The 22,114-nt window shown below is 43.3% G+C and overlaps 1 protein-coding gene across 1 annotated transcript in view; it reads right to left on the bottom strand.

The window, feature by feature from the left end:
- The window catches only part of LOC124795964 (trypsin beta-like), a 74,537-nt gene that overhangs the window by 9,810 nt on the left and 42,613 nt on the right, over positions 1 to 22,114 (bottom strand). Inside the window, exons 2-4 of the mRNA XM_047260045.1 lie at positions 18,012 to 18,150; positions 10,094 to 10,210; positions 8,192 to 8,335 (exon numbers count right to left, since the gene is read on the bottom strand). Coding sequence (XP_047116001.1) covers positions 8,192 to 8,335; positions 10,094 to 10,210; positions 18,012 to 18,150 — 400 coding nt within the window. The remainder of the gene's footprint in view (positions 1 to 8,191; positions 8,336 to 10,093; positions 10,211 to 18,011; positions 18,151 to 22,114) is intronic.

The following is a 22,114-nucleotide window of genomic DNA, read 5'->3' as shown; positions in this document are numbered from 1 at the left end:
TCATGACAATTTTCTGCAATGTAGCTAAATCTGCAGTTCTTTATAAGAGACTGATGGTGGGCTACGGCGACCTCTTAATGAACCTAGATAAAGTTTCCAATTATTTGCAGATACAACACAAAAATATACGATTAACAAGACACTGTATGAAAACACTGGCAAGAAACGACCTTTTCAATACAAAATTAGGTGTTAAGTATTAAATATACAGCACTTCTTAACTACTAGATAAAAATTGTGTGTTATAAAGCACTACTTTGTTAATTTTTCGATGTCAATAAACCGTTATAAAAGTACGTTGCAGATTCTAAAGAAATGCATTCACGTCGTTCACTACGCTATGTGACTTTACACAGCGTTTACTTCGTTTTGTGAGAGTCGTGTAGTATATAATGCTCCATAATTTTTTTTATCAGGATATGTTCATTCTTAAGAGTTAGAATTGGGTGACAAGATCAGTAAATACACAGCAAGCAAGATAAACAGATAAAGAAATTATCCAAACAGGACGAAAATCGGTAGATATCATGTACATGTACAAACAAATGATTATCATCGCAGAAAAAATGGAAAATTTGCTAAAGGGAAAAAGGATGACAAATTGAGAAAGTTAATAACGCGTTGGTCTCTTTATGTTGTGTAAGCAACCAATTATTCGGCTCGGCACTGTTTGATACACTACTGGTCATTAAAATTGCTACATCAAGAAGAAATGCAGATGATAGATGGGTATTCATTGGACAAATATATTGTACTAGAACTGACATGTGATTACATTTCTACGCAATTTTGGTGCATAGATCCTGAGAAATCAGTACCCAGAACAACCACCTCTGGCCATAATAACGGCCTTGATACGCCTGGGCATTGAGTCAAACAGAGCGTGGATGGCGTGTACAGGTACAGCTGCCCATGCAGCTTCAACACGATACCACACTTCATCAAGAGCAGTGACTGGCGTATTGTGACGAGCCAGTTGCTCGGCCATCAATGACCAGGCGTTTTCAGTTGGTGAGAGATCTGGAGAATGTGCTGACCAGGGCAGCAATCGAACATTTTCTGTATCCAGAGAGGCCCGTACCGGGCCTGCAACATGCGGTCGTGCATTATCCTGCTGAAATGTAGGGTTTCGCAGGGATCGAATGAAGGGTACAGCCACTGAAATGTAACGTCCACTGATCAAAGTGCCGTCAATGCGAACAAGAGGTGACCGAAACGTGTAACCAATGGCACCCCATACCATCCCGCAGGGTGATACGCCAGTTTGGCGATGACGGATACACGCTTCCAATGTACGTTCACCGCGATGTCGCCCAAAACGGGTAGCTTTGAGGAACGAAATAGTGAAGGCAGCAGAGGATAAAGTAGGTAAAAAGATGAGAGCTAGTAGAAATACTTGGGTAACAGAAGAGATATTGAATTTAATTGATGAAAGGAGAAAATACAAAAATGCAGTAAGTCAAGCAGGCAAAAAGGAATACAAACTTCTCAAAAATGAGATCGACAGGAAGTGCAAAATGGCTAAGCAGGGATGGCTGGAGGACAAATGTAAGGATGTAAAGGCTTATCTCACGTGGGGTAAGATAGATACTGCCTACAGAAAAATTAAACAGACCTTTGGAGAAAAGAGAACCACTTGTATGAGTAACAAGAGCTCCGATGGAAACCCAATTCTAAGCAAAGAAGGGAAAGCAGAAAGGTGGAAGGAGTATATAGAGGGTCTATACAGGAGCGATGTTCTTGAGGACAATATCATGGAAATTGAAGATGATGTACATGAAGATGAAATGGAAGATATGATACTGCGTGAAGAGTTTGACAGAGCACTGAAAGACCTGAGTTGAAACAAGGCCCCGGGAGTAGACAACATTCCATTAGAACTACTGACAGCCTTGGGAGAGCCAGTCCTGACAAAACTCTACCATCTGGTGAGCAAGATGTATGAGACAGGCGAAATACCCTCAGACTACAAGAAGAATATAATAATTCCAATCCCAAAGAAAGTAGGTGTTGACAGATGTCAAAATTACCGAACTATCATTTTAATAAGTCACAACTGCAAAATACTAACGCCAATTCATTACAGACGAATGGAAGAAACTGGTAGAAGCCGACCTCGGGGAAGATCAGTTTGGATTCCGTAGAAATGTTGGAACACGTGTGGCAATACTGACCCTACGACTTATCTTAGAAGAAAGTTTAAGGAAAGGCAAACCTACATTTCTAGCATTTTTAGACTTAGAGAAAGCTTTTGACAATGTCGGCTGGAATACTCTCTTTCAAATTCTGAAGGTGGCAGGGGTAAAATACAGGGAGCGAAAGGCTATTTACAATTTGTACAGAAACCAGATGGCAGTTATAAGAGTTGAGGGACATGAAAGGGAAGCTGTGGTTGGGAAGGGAGTGAGACAGGGTTGTAGCCTCTCCCCGATGCTGTTCAATCTGTATATTGAGCAAGCAATAAAGGAAACAAAAGAAAAATTCGGAGTAGGTATTAAAATCCATGGATAAGAAAAATAAACTTTGAGGTTCGCCGATGACATTGTAATTCTGTCAGAAACAGCAACAACTTGGAAGAGCAGTTGAACGGAATGGGCAATGTCTTGAAAGGATGGTATAAGATGAACATCTACAAAAGCAAAAAAAGGATAATGGAATGTAGTCGAATTAAGTCGGGTGATGCTGAGGGAATTAGATTAGGAAATGAGACACTTAAACTAGTAATGGAGTTTTGCTATTTGGGGAGCAAAATAACTAATGATGGTCGAAGTAGAGAGGATATAAAATGTAGACTGGCAATGGCAAGAAAAGCGTTTCTGAAGAAGAGAAATTTGTTAACATCGAGTATTGATTTAAGTGTTAGGAAGTCGTTTCTGAAAGTATTTGTATGGAGTGTAGCCATGCATGGAAGTGAAACGTGGATGATAAATAGTTTAGACAAGAAGAGAATAGAAGCTTTTGAAATGTGGTGCTACAGAAGAATGCTGAAGATTAGATGGGTAGACCACATAACTAATGAGGAGGTACTGAAGAGAATTTGGGAGAAGAAGAGTTTGTGGCACAACTTGACTAGAAGAAGGGATCGGTTGGTGGGACATGTTCTGAGGCATTAAGAGATCACCAATTTAGCGGAGGGTAAAAATCGTAGAGAGAGGCCAAGAGATGAGTACACTAAGCAGATTCAGAAGGATGTAGGCTGCAGTAGGTACTGGGAGATGAAGAAGCTTGCACAGGATATAGTAGCATGGAGAGCTGCATCAAACCAGTCTCAGGACTGAAGACCACAACATCAACAACATCTTCTTCCTGTCGGTTAAATTTCGCGTCTGTAGCACGTCAGCCTCGTGGTGTAACAGTTTTAATGGCCTGAAGTGTAGATCTTCTGGATGTCCGCCTGAAGGATATCGTAACAAATTTCTGTACAAATGCCTATTGGCGCGTTAGATAGTCAAAAACCGGGGCTGGCTGGAGGGCACTGCCTTTAATGCTACAAATGATCTCAGCTGGAGAGATGTAGAGTGACTTTGCTGGCCAAGTCAAGGTTTGGCAAACATGAAGGCAAGCACTAGATGTTTTCAGACCGGCGTTATCTTGCTGGAGTGTAACCCCAGGATGATTCGCCATGACGGGCAACGCAACGGGTGGTAAAATACTGTCGACGTACCACTGTGCTGTAAAGGGCTCGCTGCTGAAAACCCAGTGCGACCTACTGTAAAATGAAACTGCATCCCACACCATCACTCTTGTTGTCAGGCTATACGGCGAGCGACAGTCAGATTGGTACTACACTGCTGTCCAGGGAGTCGCCACATACTTCTTCGCTGGTAATCGGGGCTCAGTTTGAAGCGGGACTATTCCAGGACGAAGATGTGTTTGCAGACGACCCAGACAACGATTCTTAAGTTTGTTCAGAGACTTCAAATATCCCTCTAAGTTAAAGGTTGACCCTGTTCGTATCACGTACACGGTAGTGGTACAGCACTATCCCAAAGGAGGCTTATCCCGTCATTACCAGGGGAGAGAGTTGCCTTGAATTCATTTTTGGCATTGTGGGTGGCGTCACTTCAGTGACTGCAATTTTCTTTCCGACTCAATGTGATGCGTCAAGGTTTCGTTACATGCAACGATACGTGACAAAGAGAGATCTATATTCGTCTTAAACAGCTCCAGAATTTCAGATGAAATGACTTTCCTTTGGATGTTACGATCTGTTGTGAGCATTCACAGAAGCCCTCCTGAGCACATCTTTAAACATCGATGAGTCTCAATTATTGCACAAATCCTTCATTGGTCAGCCATAGCTAGATGTGGAATTTTGATGCACCTCCCTCCATGAATAATGGCATCCATGTTGTTCACCATGTTTGTTGCAGAAGTTGTGACAGTATGCCTTAAATGTAAGGGATCATGGGAATTAGTTTCTCCGCTTCCTTATGCTTTAAACTGAGAATACGTCCTACTGCCATGTCGGACCTTTTCCCCGGCGTAGTGCAGAAACTCGACATGGCATGGTCTCAAAGGTCGTTGCCAATCCCGTGGAGAAATACTGAGCCATTCTTTCTGTAGAGCAGTCCATAACTGCGAAAGTGTGTCCAGTGTAGAATTTTGTGCTTGACCCTTGAACTGACCTGATTATGTCCCAAAAATGTTCGATGGTATTCATACCGGGATATCTGAGTGGTAAAATCATTTGCTCAAATTTTCCAGAACATTTTTCAAACCAGTCTCGAACCAGTGTGCCTCAGTAACACGGTACATTGGCACCCATAAGAATTCCAACGGTGTTTGGGAACAAATAGTTGATGAATGGCTACAGTCTCCAATTGCCATACGTAACCGTTTCCAGTCAATGATCGGTTCAGCTGGACCAGGGGATCCACTCCACTCCGTGTAAAAGTTGCTCACAACATTATGGAGCCACCACCAGCTTGCACAGTGCCCTGTTGACAACTTGGGTCCTCGGCTTCATAGGGTGTGCGCCACACTCGAACACTACCATCAGCTCGTAACAACTGAAATCGTGATTCATCTAACCAAGCGATGGTTTGCCAGTCGTGTACGGTCCCACTGATATTGTCACAAGTCCAGGACAGACGTTGCAAGCGATGTTGTGCTTTAGCAAAGGCAATCACGTCCGTCGTCTGCTGCCATTGCCCATTAACGCCATATTTCGCTGGACTGTCCTAACGGATACGCTCGTCGTACGTCCCACATTGATCTCTGCGGTCGTTTCATAGGGTTTTGCTCATCTGTTACCACTGACAAAGTTAACGCCACAACTCTCGGTCGTTAAGTGAAGGCCGTCGCCCACTGCGTTACCCGTGGTGAGAGGTAGTGCCTGAAGTTCGGTGTTCTCGGCACACTGGATACTGTGAATCTCGGAATAGCGAATTCCCTAACGATTTCCGAAATGAGATGTTCCTTGCGTGTAGTTGCAACTTCCATTCCGCGTTCGAAGTTTGCTAAATCCCTTCCTGGGGCCGTAATAACGTCGGAAACCTTTCCATATGAATCACCAGAGAGCAAATGACAGCTCCGTCAATGCACCGCCCTTTTGTACCTACTGCAGGTGGTATTACCACCATCTCTATCTGTAGGTATCGCTATCCAGTGCATTTTTGTCACCTCGTGTAAATATCTTTATCCAGCGACAGATAGTTCTCCGGCCAACTGCATCAATACCAAACACTGCATGCAACATTCTAACGATGTTCATCACGATTTCTTTTTCCACATTCAAGAATTCTTTTACACACATTGCTTATAACGAGTATAATATCTTGTGTAGATGCCATTTTAATGGTTCAGAACGGCTCTGTCATCTCTCAGAATTGTTCAAAACTCCGATTACATGCTCAAGAAACATCAGTTTTGAAGGATCTAAAAAGGGCATCTCCATATATGTAACTATGCATGTAAAAAAAGTATGGGGTTTTATTTATTGACCGCATCTTACAATTCACGAATGCCACTGTCTCATTCAACCGTTTAATGTTGTACTGTTGCTCATACACTACGTGATCAAAAGTAACCGGACACCCCAAAAACATACGTTTTTCATATTAGGTGCATTGCGCTGCTACCTGCTGCCAGGTGCTCCATATTAGCGACCTCAGTGGTCGTTAGACATCGTGAGAGATTAGAATGGGACGCTCCGCAGAACTCACGGACTTCGAACATTATCAGGTGATTGGGTGTCACTTGTGTCATACGTCTGTACGCGAGATTTCCGCAGTCCTAAACATTCCAAGGTCCACTGTTTCCGATGTGATAGTGAAGTGGAAACGTGAAGGGACACGGGCAGCGCAAAAGCGTACAGGCCGACATCGTCTGTTGACTGACAGAGACCGCCGACAGTTGAAGACGTTCGTAATGTGTAATAGGCAGACATGTATCCAGAGCATTACACAGGAGTTCCAAACTGCGTCAGGATTCACTGCAAGTATTGTGACAGTTAGGTGGTAGGTGAGAAAACTTGAATTTCATGGTCGAGTGACTGCTCATAAGCCACACATCACGCCGATAAATGCCAAACTACGCCTCGCTTGGTGTAAGGAACGTAAACATTGGACGACTGAACAGTGGATAAACGTTGTGCGGAGTGACGTATCATGGTACACAATGTGTCGATCCGATGGCAGGATGTGGGTATGGCGAATGCCCGGTGAACGTTAACTGCCAGCGTGTGTAGTGCCAACAGTAAAATTCGGAAGCTGTGGTGTTATGATGTGGTCGTGCTTTTCATTGAGTGGGCTTGCACCCCTTGTTATTTTGCGTCGAACTATCACTGCATATTCCTACATTGATAGTTTAAGCACTTTCTTGCTTCCCACTACTGAAGAGAAATTCGGGGATGGCGACTGCATCTTTCAACATGATCGAGCACTTGTTCATAATGCACTGCCTTTGGCGGGGTGGTTACACGACAATAACATCCTTGTAATGGACTGACCTTCACAGAGTCCTGACCTGAATCCTATAGAACACCTTTGGGATGTTTTGGAATGCCGACTTCGTGCCAGGCCTTGCCGACCGATGTCGATACCTCTCCTCAGTGCAGCACTCCGTGAAGAATGGGCCGCCATTCCCCAAGAAACGTTCCAGCACCTTATTGATGGTATACCTGCGAGAGTGGAAAATGTCATCAAGGCTAAGGGTGGGCGAACACCATATTGTATTCCAGCATTACCTACGGAGGGCGCCACGAACTTGTGAGTAATTTTCAGCCAGGTGTCCGAATACTTTTGATCACATAACATATATCCATAAGCAGGAAAGCATAAGTTGTATCCACAGTTATGGCAACAATGTAGGTGGTTACTACCACTGCGTCAACAGTGTAGGAGTATGGGGGTGGCATACGGCGTTGTTGTCCGCAGCTCGTGGTCGTGCTGTAGCGTTCTATTCCCACGCCCGGGTTCCCGCGTTCGATTCCCGGCGGGGTCAGGGATTTTCTCTGCCTGGTGATGACTGGGTGTTGTGTGATGTCCTTAGGTTAGTTAGGTTTAAGTAGTTCTAAGTTCTAGGGGACTGATGACCATAGATGTTTAAGTCCCATAGTGCTCAGAGCCATTTGAAGCATTTTTGTGGCGTTGTTGGTCAGCATAATTTTTATCCGAATTTTGCAAACACATCCACAGGAATGACACCCTAAATATTCCAGTAGACTGTTATCATGACCTTGTCAGCAGTGGGAGCTGTCGTCCTGGTTTGGCACGCTCTTGTTTAGACAAATAATGTTCTAATCACTCTCCGTTGCATGGTCTGTGTGAAACTTCGTCGAGGAGTATGCTGCTATTAAGCAGTTGTTTACAGACAGCAGAAATGGAATTCTGTGTCTAATACTATTATAAAAATACAGGTCAAGCTGTATCACAGTGATTATGTTGATAATTAACAGACGAGTCCTCATAATTCAAGGTTGTTACAAATCATCTTGCTGTGACCCCCTCTGAACATTGGTCTACGTATGGGTCGTTGCACACGTTTGTAGTGAAATAGGCAAGGCAACTGGGTAGACTGTAATACATATGGTACATAGAAAACTGTTATAGCTGATTGGGAAAATGAGAATAGTAATATTGTCCTGAAAGGGAATGGAGTTTCTTACAGCAGCCAGGCTTACCAGGCAGCTGGAAGGCAGGTGTTAGGGGAGTGCAATATATATAGGGATGAAAAGACTACAACTCACATCGCATGACCCTTTGCCTGAGTTTCCAGCGCAGATGTTCATGGCTGGCATAAAGAGGTAGGTGTAGTCCGAATACGTCGACTGGCAGTCCGAGTCCGACCACACGGCGACGTTAACCTTGCGCAGGCCGCTGACAGCGGTTGACTGAAACAAAGAGTATCTGTCACCGTCGTGTGCCAATATCAGGTTACATCCCTTCCCTGCTCTCATCACCATCATCAGCATCATCACCGTCATCATCATCATCATCATCATCACCACCACCGCCACCAACACCATCGACTACACAAACACTACAACATACACCCCTTATAGGCAAATTCTGTAACATGCGCATCCGCAAGTGAAGGTATGCGTTCTTGAAAAATAAATCGCAAACAGCTGTTGTACTGATATCAGAACATTAGAGCTGCATCTTCAGGTACATTAAACAAATAGAATCGCAAACAGAGAATTAAAAAATATAATATTTTTTTTTTACAAATAGAAAATACCTAGGGAGAAAATAGTATAACGTGATATAGGATACACATAACTGATTAATTTAATTTAATTTTATTTAATGTAATATATTCCAATGATTTGTAAAGGATTGTTACAATTTTCATGACTGAACATGTACATTATGCGTAGCTCTTACAGTACTGTATTAGTATAATGGTTTTTAGGAATCCAGACAATTGTCTAAGGAATATCGGATGAGTTACCACAAACACCATTCACAACTGAAAAACTTATGTATTGATCCAGTCATACTTTCAACGTGTGTATCAATTGAGGTATGTTTTTGTGTAGATATTCCAGGATAGATCTCGAGCTGCCGGAGATAATCACCTAAGTTTGATACACATATGATTCACATCAGAAGAAAATTACCATTGCAGGTGTAAGACACACTTAGCACTCTTGTCTGTGGGCTGAAGATGAGAAAACTGGTACTTTGTAAGCACAAATCTGGAATACGTGGATTAATCTGAACCAGACTTCACATGCACTTATCGGTAAAAAAAGAAAATTTTTTCAGGGAGCCGTTGCACCAATGGGTTCAGGTTTGGAAAGTTAGAGGGATGATAGGTAAAAACAAGTTATACTATCGCCGACCTCGTGATTTTGCACGTTTACTGGATTGATTGGCGACAGCCGCAATGACTTTTAAGTCCTAGAGGAAGGAGAGTGGGGGATGGGTGTAGGGAGGTATTTCAGACAAACGTAATACACAATTGATAATCTGTCGCGGAGGAAATAACGTGGCTGTAGAACTCCCATGACAGACGTAAGGATGTTTAACAGTGATGTATCAGAGTAACTCTGATAAACATGGAATAATTTCGAGTAATCTTAGTATGCACCAGATTTTACCCCAGTGTCTTCATGAATGAGGGCATGTCACACTGTTGGTGGTGATCCATTTGTTGAATGGTAATATTAAGTTTGGTGGCTGCCTTGGTGATATTCATGACAAGTAGACTATGTGCCGGCACCGGATTTCTCCCTCTTCCTTCTCTCATCATCATCATCATCATCGTCACACAGAACAAACATAACACACACACAGAGTACATACACGTAGTATTACGAATATTGTAATGGAGCATGTTGCAAGTAAATAATGAAAATAACCTTTTAGTATACATATGACAAAACCCTTCCATAACTTCAGTTTATAGGGGTGGGAAAGTGTTTGAATACAAGCAAATCTGTGAACTACTAGGAGTATATTCAAAAAAACTACGTGCATATTTGAATTACATTTGAGAGAAAAATACTGTTGGTGGAAGGCATCCCTATGACCTCCGGAAGTGGGATTCAGGTGTGAGTGGACCGACGTTTACAAGTAAGTCGACACTGCTGGGTGTTCCGACCCTCACTCCAACTTTAAACTGGTAATGTTAGTGATCTCACCTTTGAGGTGGATCCCCAGCCAACCACAGTGCCAGTGGCGCCGGCGGATGTCTGCTGACCGGATGACGGCAGGGAGACGGCCGCTAAGGTCGACGAGAACGACAGCGACTGCGACAGCTGCAAGAAATGAAGCCACACTGTAAGCTGACGGCCGGTCGAGGACTCTACTGAGCATTAGTAGCTGCAGCTAGTCTAGTAGGTATACTCTGTACTAAGTTGTGATACACTGCAAGTTCTTTACATCATGCAATAGTTATACAGTATCGAAGACTTCTATTTTACTGTGCTGTCATTATTTTTATCATGATATTCTGGTGCCTCTCAGTGTCCGAGCTCTAGCCAAAACCGAAGGAACTAACACCAAAATACACTGGCATAAAAAAGCAGTGTCAAAAAGTAATTAATGTAGTTTAATGAAATTTCAGGAATACATTTCTGTAGGTAATGTATTTAAGTGATTGACATTTCAAGATCACAGATAAACGTAAGCGCAAAACAGGCGACGGCAAAAATGAAATACTAGTACATTAATAACAGGCGTAAAAGACAGAATTTTGAATACAAGCATGCAGACGTGCGTACATTGTGTTGTCCAAGTGCTGGATGTCAGTTTCTGAGGTGGATGTCCATGCCTGTTGTACTTAGTCGATACAGGGAAGGCTAGTGCTTGTTGTGGATGAGGTCCGAGTTGTCGTCCTAAGACGTCCCATATATGCTCGACTGGAGACTGATCTTGCTATCGAGCAGGCCAAGGTAACATGTCGACTCTCTGTAGAGCACGTTGGGTCACAGCAGCGGTTTGTGGACGAACGTTATCCTGATGCAAAGCTCGCTCTGCAGTGCTGTTCGTGAAGGGCAGCTCAACAGTTCGAATCACGAGACTGACCTACAAATTGGCAATCAGGGTGCTAGGGACGAACACTAGAGTGGCCCTTCTGTCATACGCAATCGCACCCTAGGCCATGGCTCCAGGTGATGTTCCAGTGTGTCTAGCACACAGAATGGTTGGTGCGGGCCCTCAACTAGCCTCAATCTGACCAACACATGGCCATCACTGGCACCAAGACAGAACAGGCTTTCATCAAGAAACCCAACAGATCTCCACCCTGCCCTCCAATTAGCTCTCGCTTGACCCCACAGAAGTCGCAAACGGAGGTGGCTTGGGGTCAGTGGAATGCACGCTACAGGGCATTTTGCTCGGAGCTTTCCTTGTAGTACCCGATTTCTAACAGTTCGTTGTGTCACTGTGGTGCCATCTGCTGCTCAAATCGCTGCTGCAGATGTAGTACGATGCGCCACAGCCATAGGCCGTACACGTTTACTTCTGTCTCGATAGTGCCACGTGGCCGTCCGGAGCCTGGTTTCCTTGCGACCATACACTCTAGTGAGCACTAAAATCAGCAATCATGTACAGTGGTTATTCCCGCCAAGTCTTCCAAAAGTATGGCAGACGGAACAGCCAGCTTCTAGTGGCTCTATTACACTCTTTCAAACTCAGTGGAGTGTTGATAATGGCGTCTTTGTCGCCTTACAGACATTCTCAACTAACATCAACTCATCACTTCCGGTCTCAAAGGTAACTAACGCTCACTACAGTTACATCATGTTATTAAAGCAAATCTGATTTTCATCCCCATAGTGGCGCTTTTAGTGCCACTCTTACACAAATGGCACGAAATATGAGTCGACACCACTCTTCAAATGCAGAAAGCCGCCTGCAACCATTATTTTCTGTGGCAAAACTTCTTGGTGTACAATTAAGTACCACTGAAACATACTGCTGGTTCAGAGCCGTGCGTGGGTTCATATAAATACCTTCGACTGCGGAACTTTCTCGGGCCTCGTTGCTTAGCCACTGTTTCTGTTGTATCTCATGAGGTGACGCCTTTGCAGCGCCTCGAAAGGCATTCAAGGGCGCGCATCTCACACTGAGGCTGTCTGTTACGGGTTGTGTAATTCTCGAGGATCGTTTCTGAATCTTGGCCTGGACTTGCTTGCTGTAGACCTCTGCCCGGGGCATTTGAATGTCATATGCATAGCGTGGGCAGCGTGAAAATGCCTACTCGAGAGTCGCCGCTTCCCTCTGTCCCTGTGGCACGAAGCCATATTCTGGAGACCGAGCCGCCTTGCTTCCGGCTGCTTGGTGGACGTGTCCACGTACAGCGTCCTAAAGTCTCTAGGGCCTCGGTTCATGCAAACCCCATTGCTTAGCTACTGAGATTCGTTTGGTATTATTGGCGTAAGGGGGCCTGATTTACTCTTCTGGCCTTTGTTTGGTCGATGCCTTTCTCGTGGATCCGCATCTCCGCTATGTGCACGTGCCAAGGTTAAACATTGTCTCAACTACAAGGGCTGTTCGTGAGGCAATGTATAACGCGCATTATTGATGCGTGAATTTATCTAAGTTTCATATTAAAGTGTTTCTGTTGTCAGTTTACTTAAGTCTATAAAATTTACCTGCATTACTGATCCATGCATTCTTTATTCAGTTCAGATATATTTGACATTTATTTTCGGTTAATGTTAAAGGGCCGACGTGCGTTGTAGTTTACTCTTATTTAGTTACTTTAATTTCTACTCCACTAATGTACTTGTGGGACGAAAGGCCTCAATTGTGTTCCGTCAATCCCTATGTCATCTTTTGGGTCCATGTGCTATGTACCACGCATGTTAGGTAAATATAAGGTAATTTCTCTGCGTATGTTTCAGAACCTGTAATGAATTCATCAACTGTTTGTGGAAGTGGCCCGCACTCAAGCTGCACTGGTTAATACATTCGTTTTAGCCCCATTATTTTCTATTTGTCCAAGCTTAATTATGCTTGCAGATTTACTAAAGCACACATTTATTTTAAAGCCAGCACAGGAGTATCTATTATCTTGTATATTCTGTTATTTTAGAAGTTTATTTAATGATTCAAGTGTATGTGTATTGGGACTTTTGTAATATATATTTACAAGTAGAAAGAAAAAAGCTAAAATGTTTCAGTTAGTGCCCATAAGGTGATTTAAAAACGTTATGGTATTCAATGTGTTGTCTGTTCTTACAGTTCTTCCCACTGTTAGAGATACTGCAATTTTCAGTTTGGCCTCTTTAATAAATAAATGTTAAAAGATTATTATCTTTATGTCGAGCACCTTATCAATTCCAAGTCCGAGTTCCGTACCATTTCAGTTGCATTATCAGAACTTTTATATAAACTATTTTTTTTTTTTGATCCATTCTGCCAACAGTGTTATCATCGCTTAAAATTCATAGCTGATTCCAAAACCCTTTCAGGCCTTACTGCTCCTTTAGTTCCTTTCCTAATGATGGCTTTGATTCTTCGCCATTGAATTGGACTTTTTATTGTGTGTGTGTGTGTGTGTGTGTGTGTGTGTGTGTGTGTGTGACACCAGTACATTCATTACCTCTAGCTTAACTAGTATTTCTTTTTAATTAAACTCTGGGAAAGTCGAAAAGCTACATTCAGGTTGCATTCTCTCCCTCACTCCCCCCCCCCCCCCTCTCTCTCTCTCTGATGGCTAACTGTAAATTCTCAGAAGGCGAAAGTATCAATTTAGCCTAAGAGTGAGGTGTATAACGTAGCTTTGTAGGAGCAGCCTCAATATGAAGTCACTGTTTCCGACGCAATTCTTTTAAAAGCTGTAGCCTTCAATTTTTGGTGATGGAGAAGGCCATGGTAACGTTGGCTTATTTGGCGGAAAGCATCGCTATGCTACCAACCGAATGATACACCGAGGAACTCGGTACACGCGCAGTTAACCCTGGAACTTCCCAGGGACGCTGCGAGATACATATGGCTGTAGATTTCCCGTCCTCTGATGCGGGCACTAAGTCCGGGGAACAATATCTCTGCTGCAGAGAGGTTGGAGCTTCGACCCCTAAGAGAAGATCCTGATGTTACGATGGTAACGGCGAGTGTAGCAACGCCGGTCTCACATTTGCCAGGAGAATCTTACTAAGCAAGATGTACCAATTACTGGACGACTCTGCATACACCGAAAGTGTATAGAGCCCCTCAAGAACACCACTATCTCTATTGTTTTGGCAAAAAAACTAAATACACAGGTAACTATCCCATCAGTCTATATGGATTGCTTAAAATTCATTACACCTAATTGTGAGCAGTATTGTGGTGCCAAAATACAACTTGAACAAACATCTGCCATCATAGCTTAGCACTCTGGTAGGAAATTGTGAGCAGTACATAAATAACTCAGAAGAATTCTTTCATAGTTTCAAGAACTTACAAGTCACATCATTTGAGACCCTCATGAATGTGTATGTGGTCTTACATTTAACTTGAGTGCTGTTGCAGTAATCGTTCTTACTCGTTGGCGATAACCTGGAAAGGAAGTCAGTAGATGTGTTTAAGCGTGGGCTCATATCGATCCACTTTTTGGTAATGACGAGTACTTTCAATAGGCTGAAGGTGTTGTCGTACACCTTGCGTACGTCAGACAATGTGAGAAGCTAGAAGAAAGTGAAAAAGAGAGAGTACTGATTGTCTTAAAATTTGTTTGAATTTTGCCTTCTAAAAGTGGAAAATTACTGCAGAAACACAAAGTTAAATGCGTCTTTTGTGTAAGTACAAAACTGAGTGCCGATTATAGGTTCAGTTAAGGACCATTTTGACTTGATAAGGCCCGACGTCTGAAAGATTCCTTGTAGCTGGGAGATGACGTACATCAGAGAAACTTGCCACGCAATGGAAGACAGATGCATGAATCTCTTGACCTAACCACAGAAATCTATTGTATTTGTATAGTCACAAAATGGGTCATCAGAGTGCTAAAATTCTTTCAGCGATGTCTTCGTAGTGAGATATTGTAATCAAAGAATTGGTCGAAATGCATATCATATCTCGTAAATCGACACTAGTTTCTAACTTCGTATTGTGTGGGACCAGGCAAGGGGTGATATTTCACTGACAAGTAAACTACTCAGATAACAGCGTCGACGATGGTCACACGCCAGCGTGAATGCGTAGTTCTACATACATCTACCGGTAGAGGTCACTTGTGCAACTTGGCGGCATTTCACAGGAGGAACGACAGCCTCTGTGGGTGCGGTGAGGTCCTTGGTTCATCGTCCGAAAGGTGGTGTAGTAGACCAATCAGAATTCCTTTATTGTTGGCCACAGAGTTTGGAGCCCTCATGCCTGTACATTTCCCTCATACATTGGCAAAAATAGGAGTCTAGTGATAAGTAAGCGGAATGATCGTCACAGCAGTCGTTTCGATCAGTTGCACTAATGACATATTCTGGAACTTGACAATGCCTTCCAATATTCTCCCGAAAACCATATCTACAAGACTAACATGATTTACATATATTTTATTTACATGTATTGCTTTTTCTTTTACTCAGTTTATTTGAAATCTTCCTCTAGTGCTGAGAATAGTAGGATGTTATTTAATCATCTTTCATTTTCTCTGTGATCCATCATTATTGTGATGGTGTCGAGTGGCAATAGCTGCATCAAAGAACATATACTTCAGAGTGTTACCACAAACTGATTCCAAGTTTTAGGTGTCAATTGCTGTTACTACGGAAGTAGTATATCAACGTGTTTCCCAGGACACTTTGACGGTCAAACATCTGTTGAAACTGACTAAGGTCATTACGTTCACATCGTATGCCACCCCAACCCCAGTTCAAGAAGTCGCAAGCCCTGCCCTTCTTGTCTGTGACATCCCCATTCTTATCAGTAATGGCTTTAGCTTTGTCAGTGATGTCGTCGTCATTCCGTGACAACCCATGCCTCATTTCACCTACACTATCTCTCCTTTTCCTCTCCACTTCCACACTACTATCCCTTTCCTAACCTCCCCACTCCACCAGTCATATCCCAGTATTTTACACTACATTAAAATGTACCAGCCAATCACAACAGAACCCCAATACACAAATCTTGCCTGTGCTCAAAAGTATCGAAATTTTCTGAATTTTTGCACCATTTTTAAAAGCATCCAAACTATCTGAATTATTCAACAAAAATATAAGTAGACGGTTTATTTCCATATCGAAAGTACGTCAGCTCTTTTCATTCTCCAGCATAAAAATTGTTTACTTCAAGTACTGGACTGTCTCACCAGTAAATTTCATTTCGCACTTGTTAATTCCTTTGGAAACTATTCATGATGTACTACGACATATGAGAAGTATAGAAAATATTCTTCTGAATAATTTAAGACCAACGTTCACTTACGCTATGTAATTAATAAATGAGAAATTTGTAGGTACTGAACATGAATTTTACGTCAGTTACTGTTGTGCTAGACTTCATAATGTGAAATAAAATCAACTACTGCTTTATGATCCTGTTGCTTTTCGTTAACAAAATAATTTAACCTATGTATCACGCTTAGTATAAGGCACAATGGAACCTCAAATAAAATATTATTTACCATACCTAATTGTGCCACGATATTTCTCAAGTGTCAAAAAGTTCTTCCCATGTAAAAATGGTTGCAAAAATGCGACAGACAGTAACGCAAAAATTTCAGTGTTCCTGTCAAGATTTTTTATAAGGGAATAGTACTATTAATCTTGTCGACATGTGCATTTTAAGCCGTTAGTAACATCGGCAGCACTATTAACGTGTGCTTTGCGATGTTGTAGAACAAATTTTTATGTATTTGAATGAATATAACGAGATCGAATGAAGCTCATCCATTAACATATAAATTATTTCAGCAGTGCCAATAAGATGAATGTGTCCTTTTTTTATATCTTGGTACGACAATAGTACCTTTTCACTTTGCTGCTGATTGTGAATTTTCTTTGGCCATAAGGGATTTGCAAATTCTCGTGCATGCAACCTGCATGGGTTTTGACAAATAATTTTGTTTCGATTGCAAAGATTTCATTTCCTAGATATCGACTCTGAATTGCACCACTGTGTTTGATGAATTTCATTTCTGTTCTCGTCCAGTGACGTCTTCCGTCATCATGTGTGTTAACACAGCGGAAGTTCTCATTGTATACCGTATGTTTAAGTGATATAGAGTTAAAAATCTGCCAAAGCACCTTCCTTCTTCCTCCCTAAGCTGATATTTTGCCAGTTCTCTCTTAAGTATATTTTGTGTGTGTGTCAACGTCGTTTTTTGACATAGTTTTTATCAGATGTTGATGTTGTTTGGCAGTTGGTTATGAGAAATACAACTTCAGAGAGCCCTGGCACCATAGATCCAGTTGGTAGATGTGGCAGCCTTTGTTGATAGTTCGTTTTCTGTGTAACCTGTACCTCACCTAGCACATATGCTAATAAAGTGCTGTATTAGGCTGTTAGTAAGATTGACTGTATTTTATTTTTTAGTGGGGTTTACATGATGCAATTTTGTCAAACCATCCCCACCCCCCACCCAAATCGTGTTTGTGTTGAGATGAACAGCTATTGAAAAAAGAGTAAGAACGGTAGGTGTTGACAATACATAACATTTGCTCACGTTCATACAACAATCTATGAATATTAAATTGTAACACAGGAGGAACATCCTTTGGGTGTTCTGATATTTAATGTGAGGATGCATTGTGACTTACACCGAGAATGGGCTAATAAAATGGATCTCCTTATACAGGAAGGCCTCGCCTTGCAATTATGGCGAAATTTATTCGCTGCTCCGAATCGAGAATAAAAACTTTCAATTAACAGTCAAACGCTTTAATTCCTTTATCTCGGTGCCTGGGCAATGAATATTCAGCCTAAACTATTCTACAAATTAATGTTAAGGGACGCAGCAGTTCTGTGTGTAGTGAGTGCAACCTACAAAGTGGGGGTCTGAACATCCACTGCAAAATAACAAAAATTCTATTACTAATACTAATACTAATAATAAGTCTCCGAAGAAAACAGCGGCAGTGAGGATTATGTGCCACAAGGAAAAGAGAGGGACAATGCAGGAGAACTTACTCCGAGCAGGGCGATATCGTTCGTGTATTCCAGATTGTCAAAGCTGTCGTTGATGATGCTGGTGCTTACTCCCACCGCAGTGCCAGAGCTGGTGTTTGACGTGGAGCCCGCATGGACGGTGATGGATCCCGCACCGTATCTGAAACAAAAGGAAACCGTCTGGATATCTATGCTGCTAGAGAAACACGTAAAATCTGTCCTACATCGTGGCAGAGCAGGGGCTGTTTTCTTTAAATTTATCATTTAATAACTACAATGGTTATCCACGTATGAAGAGGTTATTAAACCAAACATTCGTTCTAATTAAGCTACTTATATTATACTTGGCGGCTTCATTGTATGGAATATTTCTCATACCTTCATGTTCTGCTATATCATGATGTGTCAACGTGGTTTCTTGACATAGTTTTTATTAGATGTTGTTTGGCAGATGCAGAGATTTAGAGAGAATGAATTAAAGTGACTGCCTTCACATAATAAGGATAGTCGTGATAAACGTGCCCAAACAGTTCACTTTTGTAACATAAATATATGAAGGTGCAGCATAGCTAAAAACTACTGGGTTTCAGCAATAAGTTTCTTAATCTAACTAATAATTGCTTTGTATAAGCACTCTTCGGCTACATCTACATCTACATCTACATGACTACTCTGCAATTCACATATAAGTGCTTGGCAGAGGGTTCATCAAACCACAATCATACTATCTCTCTACCATTCGACTCCCGAACAGCGCGCGGGAAAAACGAACACCTAAACCTTTCTGTTCCAGCTCTGATTTCTCTCTTTTTTTTTTTTTGATGATCATTCGTACCTATGACGGCTGGGCTCAACAAAATATTTTCGCGTTCGGAAGAGAAAGTTGGTGACTGAAATTTCGTAAATACACTCCTGGAAATGGAAACAAGAACACATTGACACCGGTGTGTCAGACCCACCATACTTGCTCCGGACACTGCGAGAGGGCTGTACAAGCAATGATCACACGCACGGCACAGCGGACACACCAGGAACCGCGGTGTTGGCCGTCGAATGGCGCTAGCTGCGCAGCACTTGTGCACCGCCGCCGTCAGTGTCAGCCAGTTTGCCGTGGCATACGGAGCTCCATCCCAGTCTTTAACACTGATAGCATGCCGCGACAGCGTGGACGTGAACCGTATGTGCAGTTGACGGACTTTGAGCGAGGGCGTATAGTGGGCATGCGGGAGGCCGGGTGGACGTACCGCCGAATTGCTCAACACTTGGGGCGTGAGGTCTCCACAGTACATCGATGTTGTCGCCAGTGGTCGGCGGAAGGTGCACGTGCCCGTCGACCTGGGACCGGACCGCAGCGACGCACGGATGCACGCCAAGACCGTAGGATCCTACGCAGTGCCGTAGGGGACCGCACCGCCACTTCCCAGCAAATTAGGGACACTGTTGCTCCTGGGGTATCGGCGAGGACCATTCGCAACCGTCTCCATGAAGCTGGGCTACGGTCCCGCACACCGTTAGGCCGTCTTCCGCTCACGCCCCAACATCGTGCAGCCCGCCTCCAGTGGTGTCGCGACAGGCGTGAATGGAGGGACGAATGGAGACGTGTCGTCTTCAGCGATGAGAGTCGCTTCTGCCTTGGTGCCAATGATGGTCGTATGCGTGTTTGGCGCCGTGCAGGTGAGCGCCACAATCAGGACTGCATACGACCGAGGCACACAGGGCCAACACCCGGCATCATGGTGTGGGGAGCGATCTCCTACACTGGCCGTACACCACTGGTGATCGTCGAGGGGACACTGAACAGTGCACGGTACATCGAAACCGTCATCGAACCCATCGTTCTACCATTCCTAGACCGGCAAGGGAACTTGCTGTTCCAACAGGACAATGCACGTCCGCATGTATCCCGTGCCACCCAACGTGCTCTAGAAGGTGTAAGTCAACTACCCTGGCCAGCAAGATCTCCGGATCTGTCCCCCATTGAGCATGTTTGGGACTGGATGAAGCGTCGTCTCACGCGGTCTGCACGTCCAGCACGAACGTTGGTCCAACTGAGGCGCCAGGTGGAAATGGCATGGCAAGCCGTTCCACAGGACTACATCCAGCATCTCTACGATCGTCTCCATGGGAGAATAGCAGCCTGCATTGCTGCGAAAGGTGGATATACACTGTACTAGTGCCGACATTGTGCATGCTCTGTTGCCTGTGTCTATGTGCCTGTGGTTCTGTCAATGTGATCATGTGATGTATCTGACCCCAGGAATGTGTCAATAAAGTTTCCCCTTCCTGGGAAAATGAATTCACGGTGTTCTTATTTCAATTTCCAGGAGTGTAGATCTTGCCTCGACGAAAAACGTCTTTGCTTTAATGACTTCCATCCCAATTCGCGTATTATATCTGCTACACTCTCTCCCCTATTACGTGATAATACAAAACGAGCTGCCCTTTTTTGCACCCCTTCGATGTCCTCCGTCAATCCCACCTGGTAAGGATCCCACAGCGCGCAGCAATATTCTAACAGAGGACGAATGAGTGTAGTGTAAGTTGTCTCTTTAGTGGACTTGTTGCATCTTCTAAGTGTGCTGCCAATGAAACGCAGCCTTTGGCTCGCCTTCCCCACAATATTATATATGTGGTCTTTCCAACTGAAGTTGTTCGTAATTTTAACACCCAGGTACTTAGTTGAATTGACAGCCTTGAGAATTGTACTATTTATCGAGTAATCTAATCACAACGGATTTCTTTTGGAACTCATGTGGATCACCTCACACTTTTCGTTATTTAGCGTCAACTGCCACCTGCCATACCATGCAGCAATCTTTTCTAAATCGCTTTGCAACTGATACTGGTCTTCGGATGACCTTACTAGACGGTAAATTACAGCATCATCTGCGAACAACCTAAGAGAACTGCTCAGATTGTCACCCAGGTCATTTATATAGATCAGGAACAGCAGAGGTCCCAGGACGCTTCCCTGGGGAACACCTGATATTACTTCAGTTTTACTCGATGATTTGCCTTCTATTACTAAGAACTGCGACCTTCCTGACAGGAAATCATGAATCCAGTCGCACAACTGAGACGATATCCCATAGGCCCGCAGCTTGATTAGAAGTCGCTTGTGAGGAACGGTGTCAAAAGCTTTCTGGAAATCTAGAAATACGGACTCAACTTGAGATCCCCTGTCGATAGCGGCCATTACTTCGTGCGTTGCACAAGAACGATGTTTCCTGAAACCATGCTAATTAAGTATCAATAGATCGTTCCCTTCGAGGTGATTCATAATGTTTGAATACAGTATATGCTCCAAAACCCTACTGCAAACCGACGTCAATGATATAGGTCTGTAGTTCGATGGATTACACCTACTACCCTTCTTAAACACTGGTGCGACCTGCGCAGTTTTCCAATCTGTAGGTACAGATCTATCGGTGAGCGAGCGGTTGTATATGATTGCTAAGTAGGGAGCTATTGTAGCAGCATAATCTGAAAGGAACCTTATCGGTAGACAATCTGGAACTGAAGACTTGCCGTATCAAGCGATTTGAGTTGCTTCGCAACCCCTAAGGTATCTACTTCTAAGAAACTCATGCTAGCAGCTGTTCGTGTTTCAAATTCTGGAACATTACATTCGTCTTCCCTGCTGAAGGAATTTCGGAAAACTGCGTTCAATAACTCCGCTTTAGCGGCACAGTCGTCGGTAACAGTACCATCCGCACTGCGCAGCGAAGGTACTGACTGCGTCTTGCCGCTTGTGTACTTTACATACGACCAGAAGTTCTTCGGATTTTCTACCAAATTTCGAGACAATGTTTCGTTGTGGAACCTATTAAAGGCATCTCGCATTGAAGTCCGTGCCAAATTTCGCGCTTCTGTAAATTTTAGCCAATCTTCGGGATTTCGCGTTCTTCTGAAACTTCGCATGCTTTTTCTGTTGCCTCTGCAACAGCGTTCGGACCTGTTTTGTGTACCGTGGGGGATCAGTTCCATCTATTACCAATTTATGAGGTATGAATCTCTCAATTGCTGTTGCTACTATATCTTTGAATTTGAGCCACATCTCGTCTACATTTGCATAGTCAGTTCGGAAGGAATGGAGATTGTCTCTTAGGAAGGCTTCTAGTGAC

The sequence above is a fragment of the Schistocerca piceifrons genome, chromosome 4 (genome assembly GCF_021461385.2).
Source record: "Schistocerca piceifrons isolate TAMUIC-IGC-003096 chromosome 4, iqSchPice1.1, whole genome shotgun sequence".
In the NCBI taxonomy this organism is placed as follows: domain Eukaryota; kingdom Metazoa; phylum Arthropoda; class Insecta; order Orthoptera; family Acrididae; genus Schistocerca; species Schistocerca piceifrons.
Note: the sequence above shows the minus strand (reverse complement) of the source record. Positions and strands in the feature narration are given on the sequence as shown.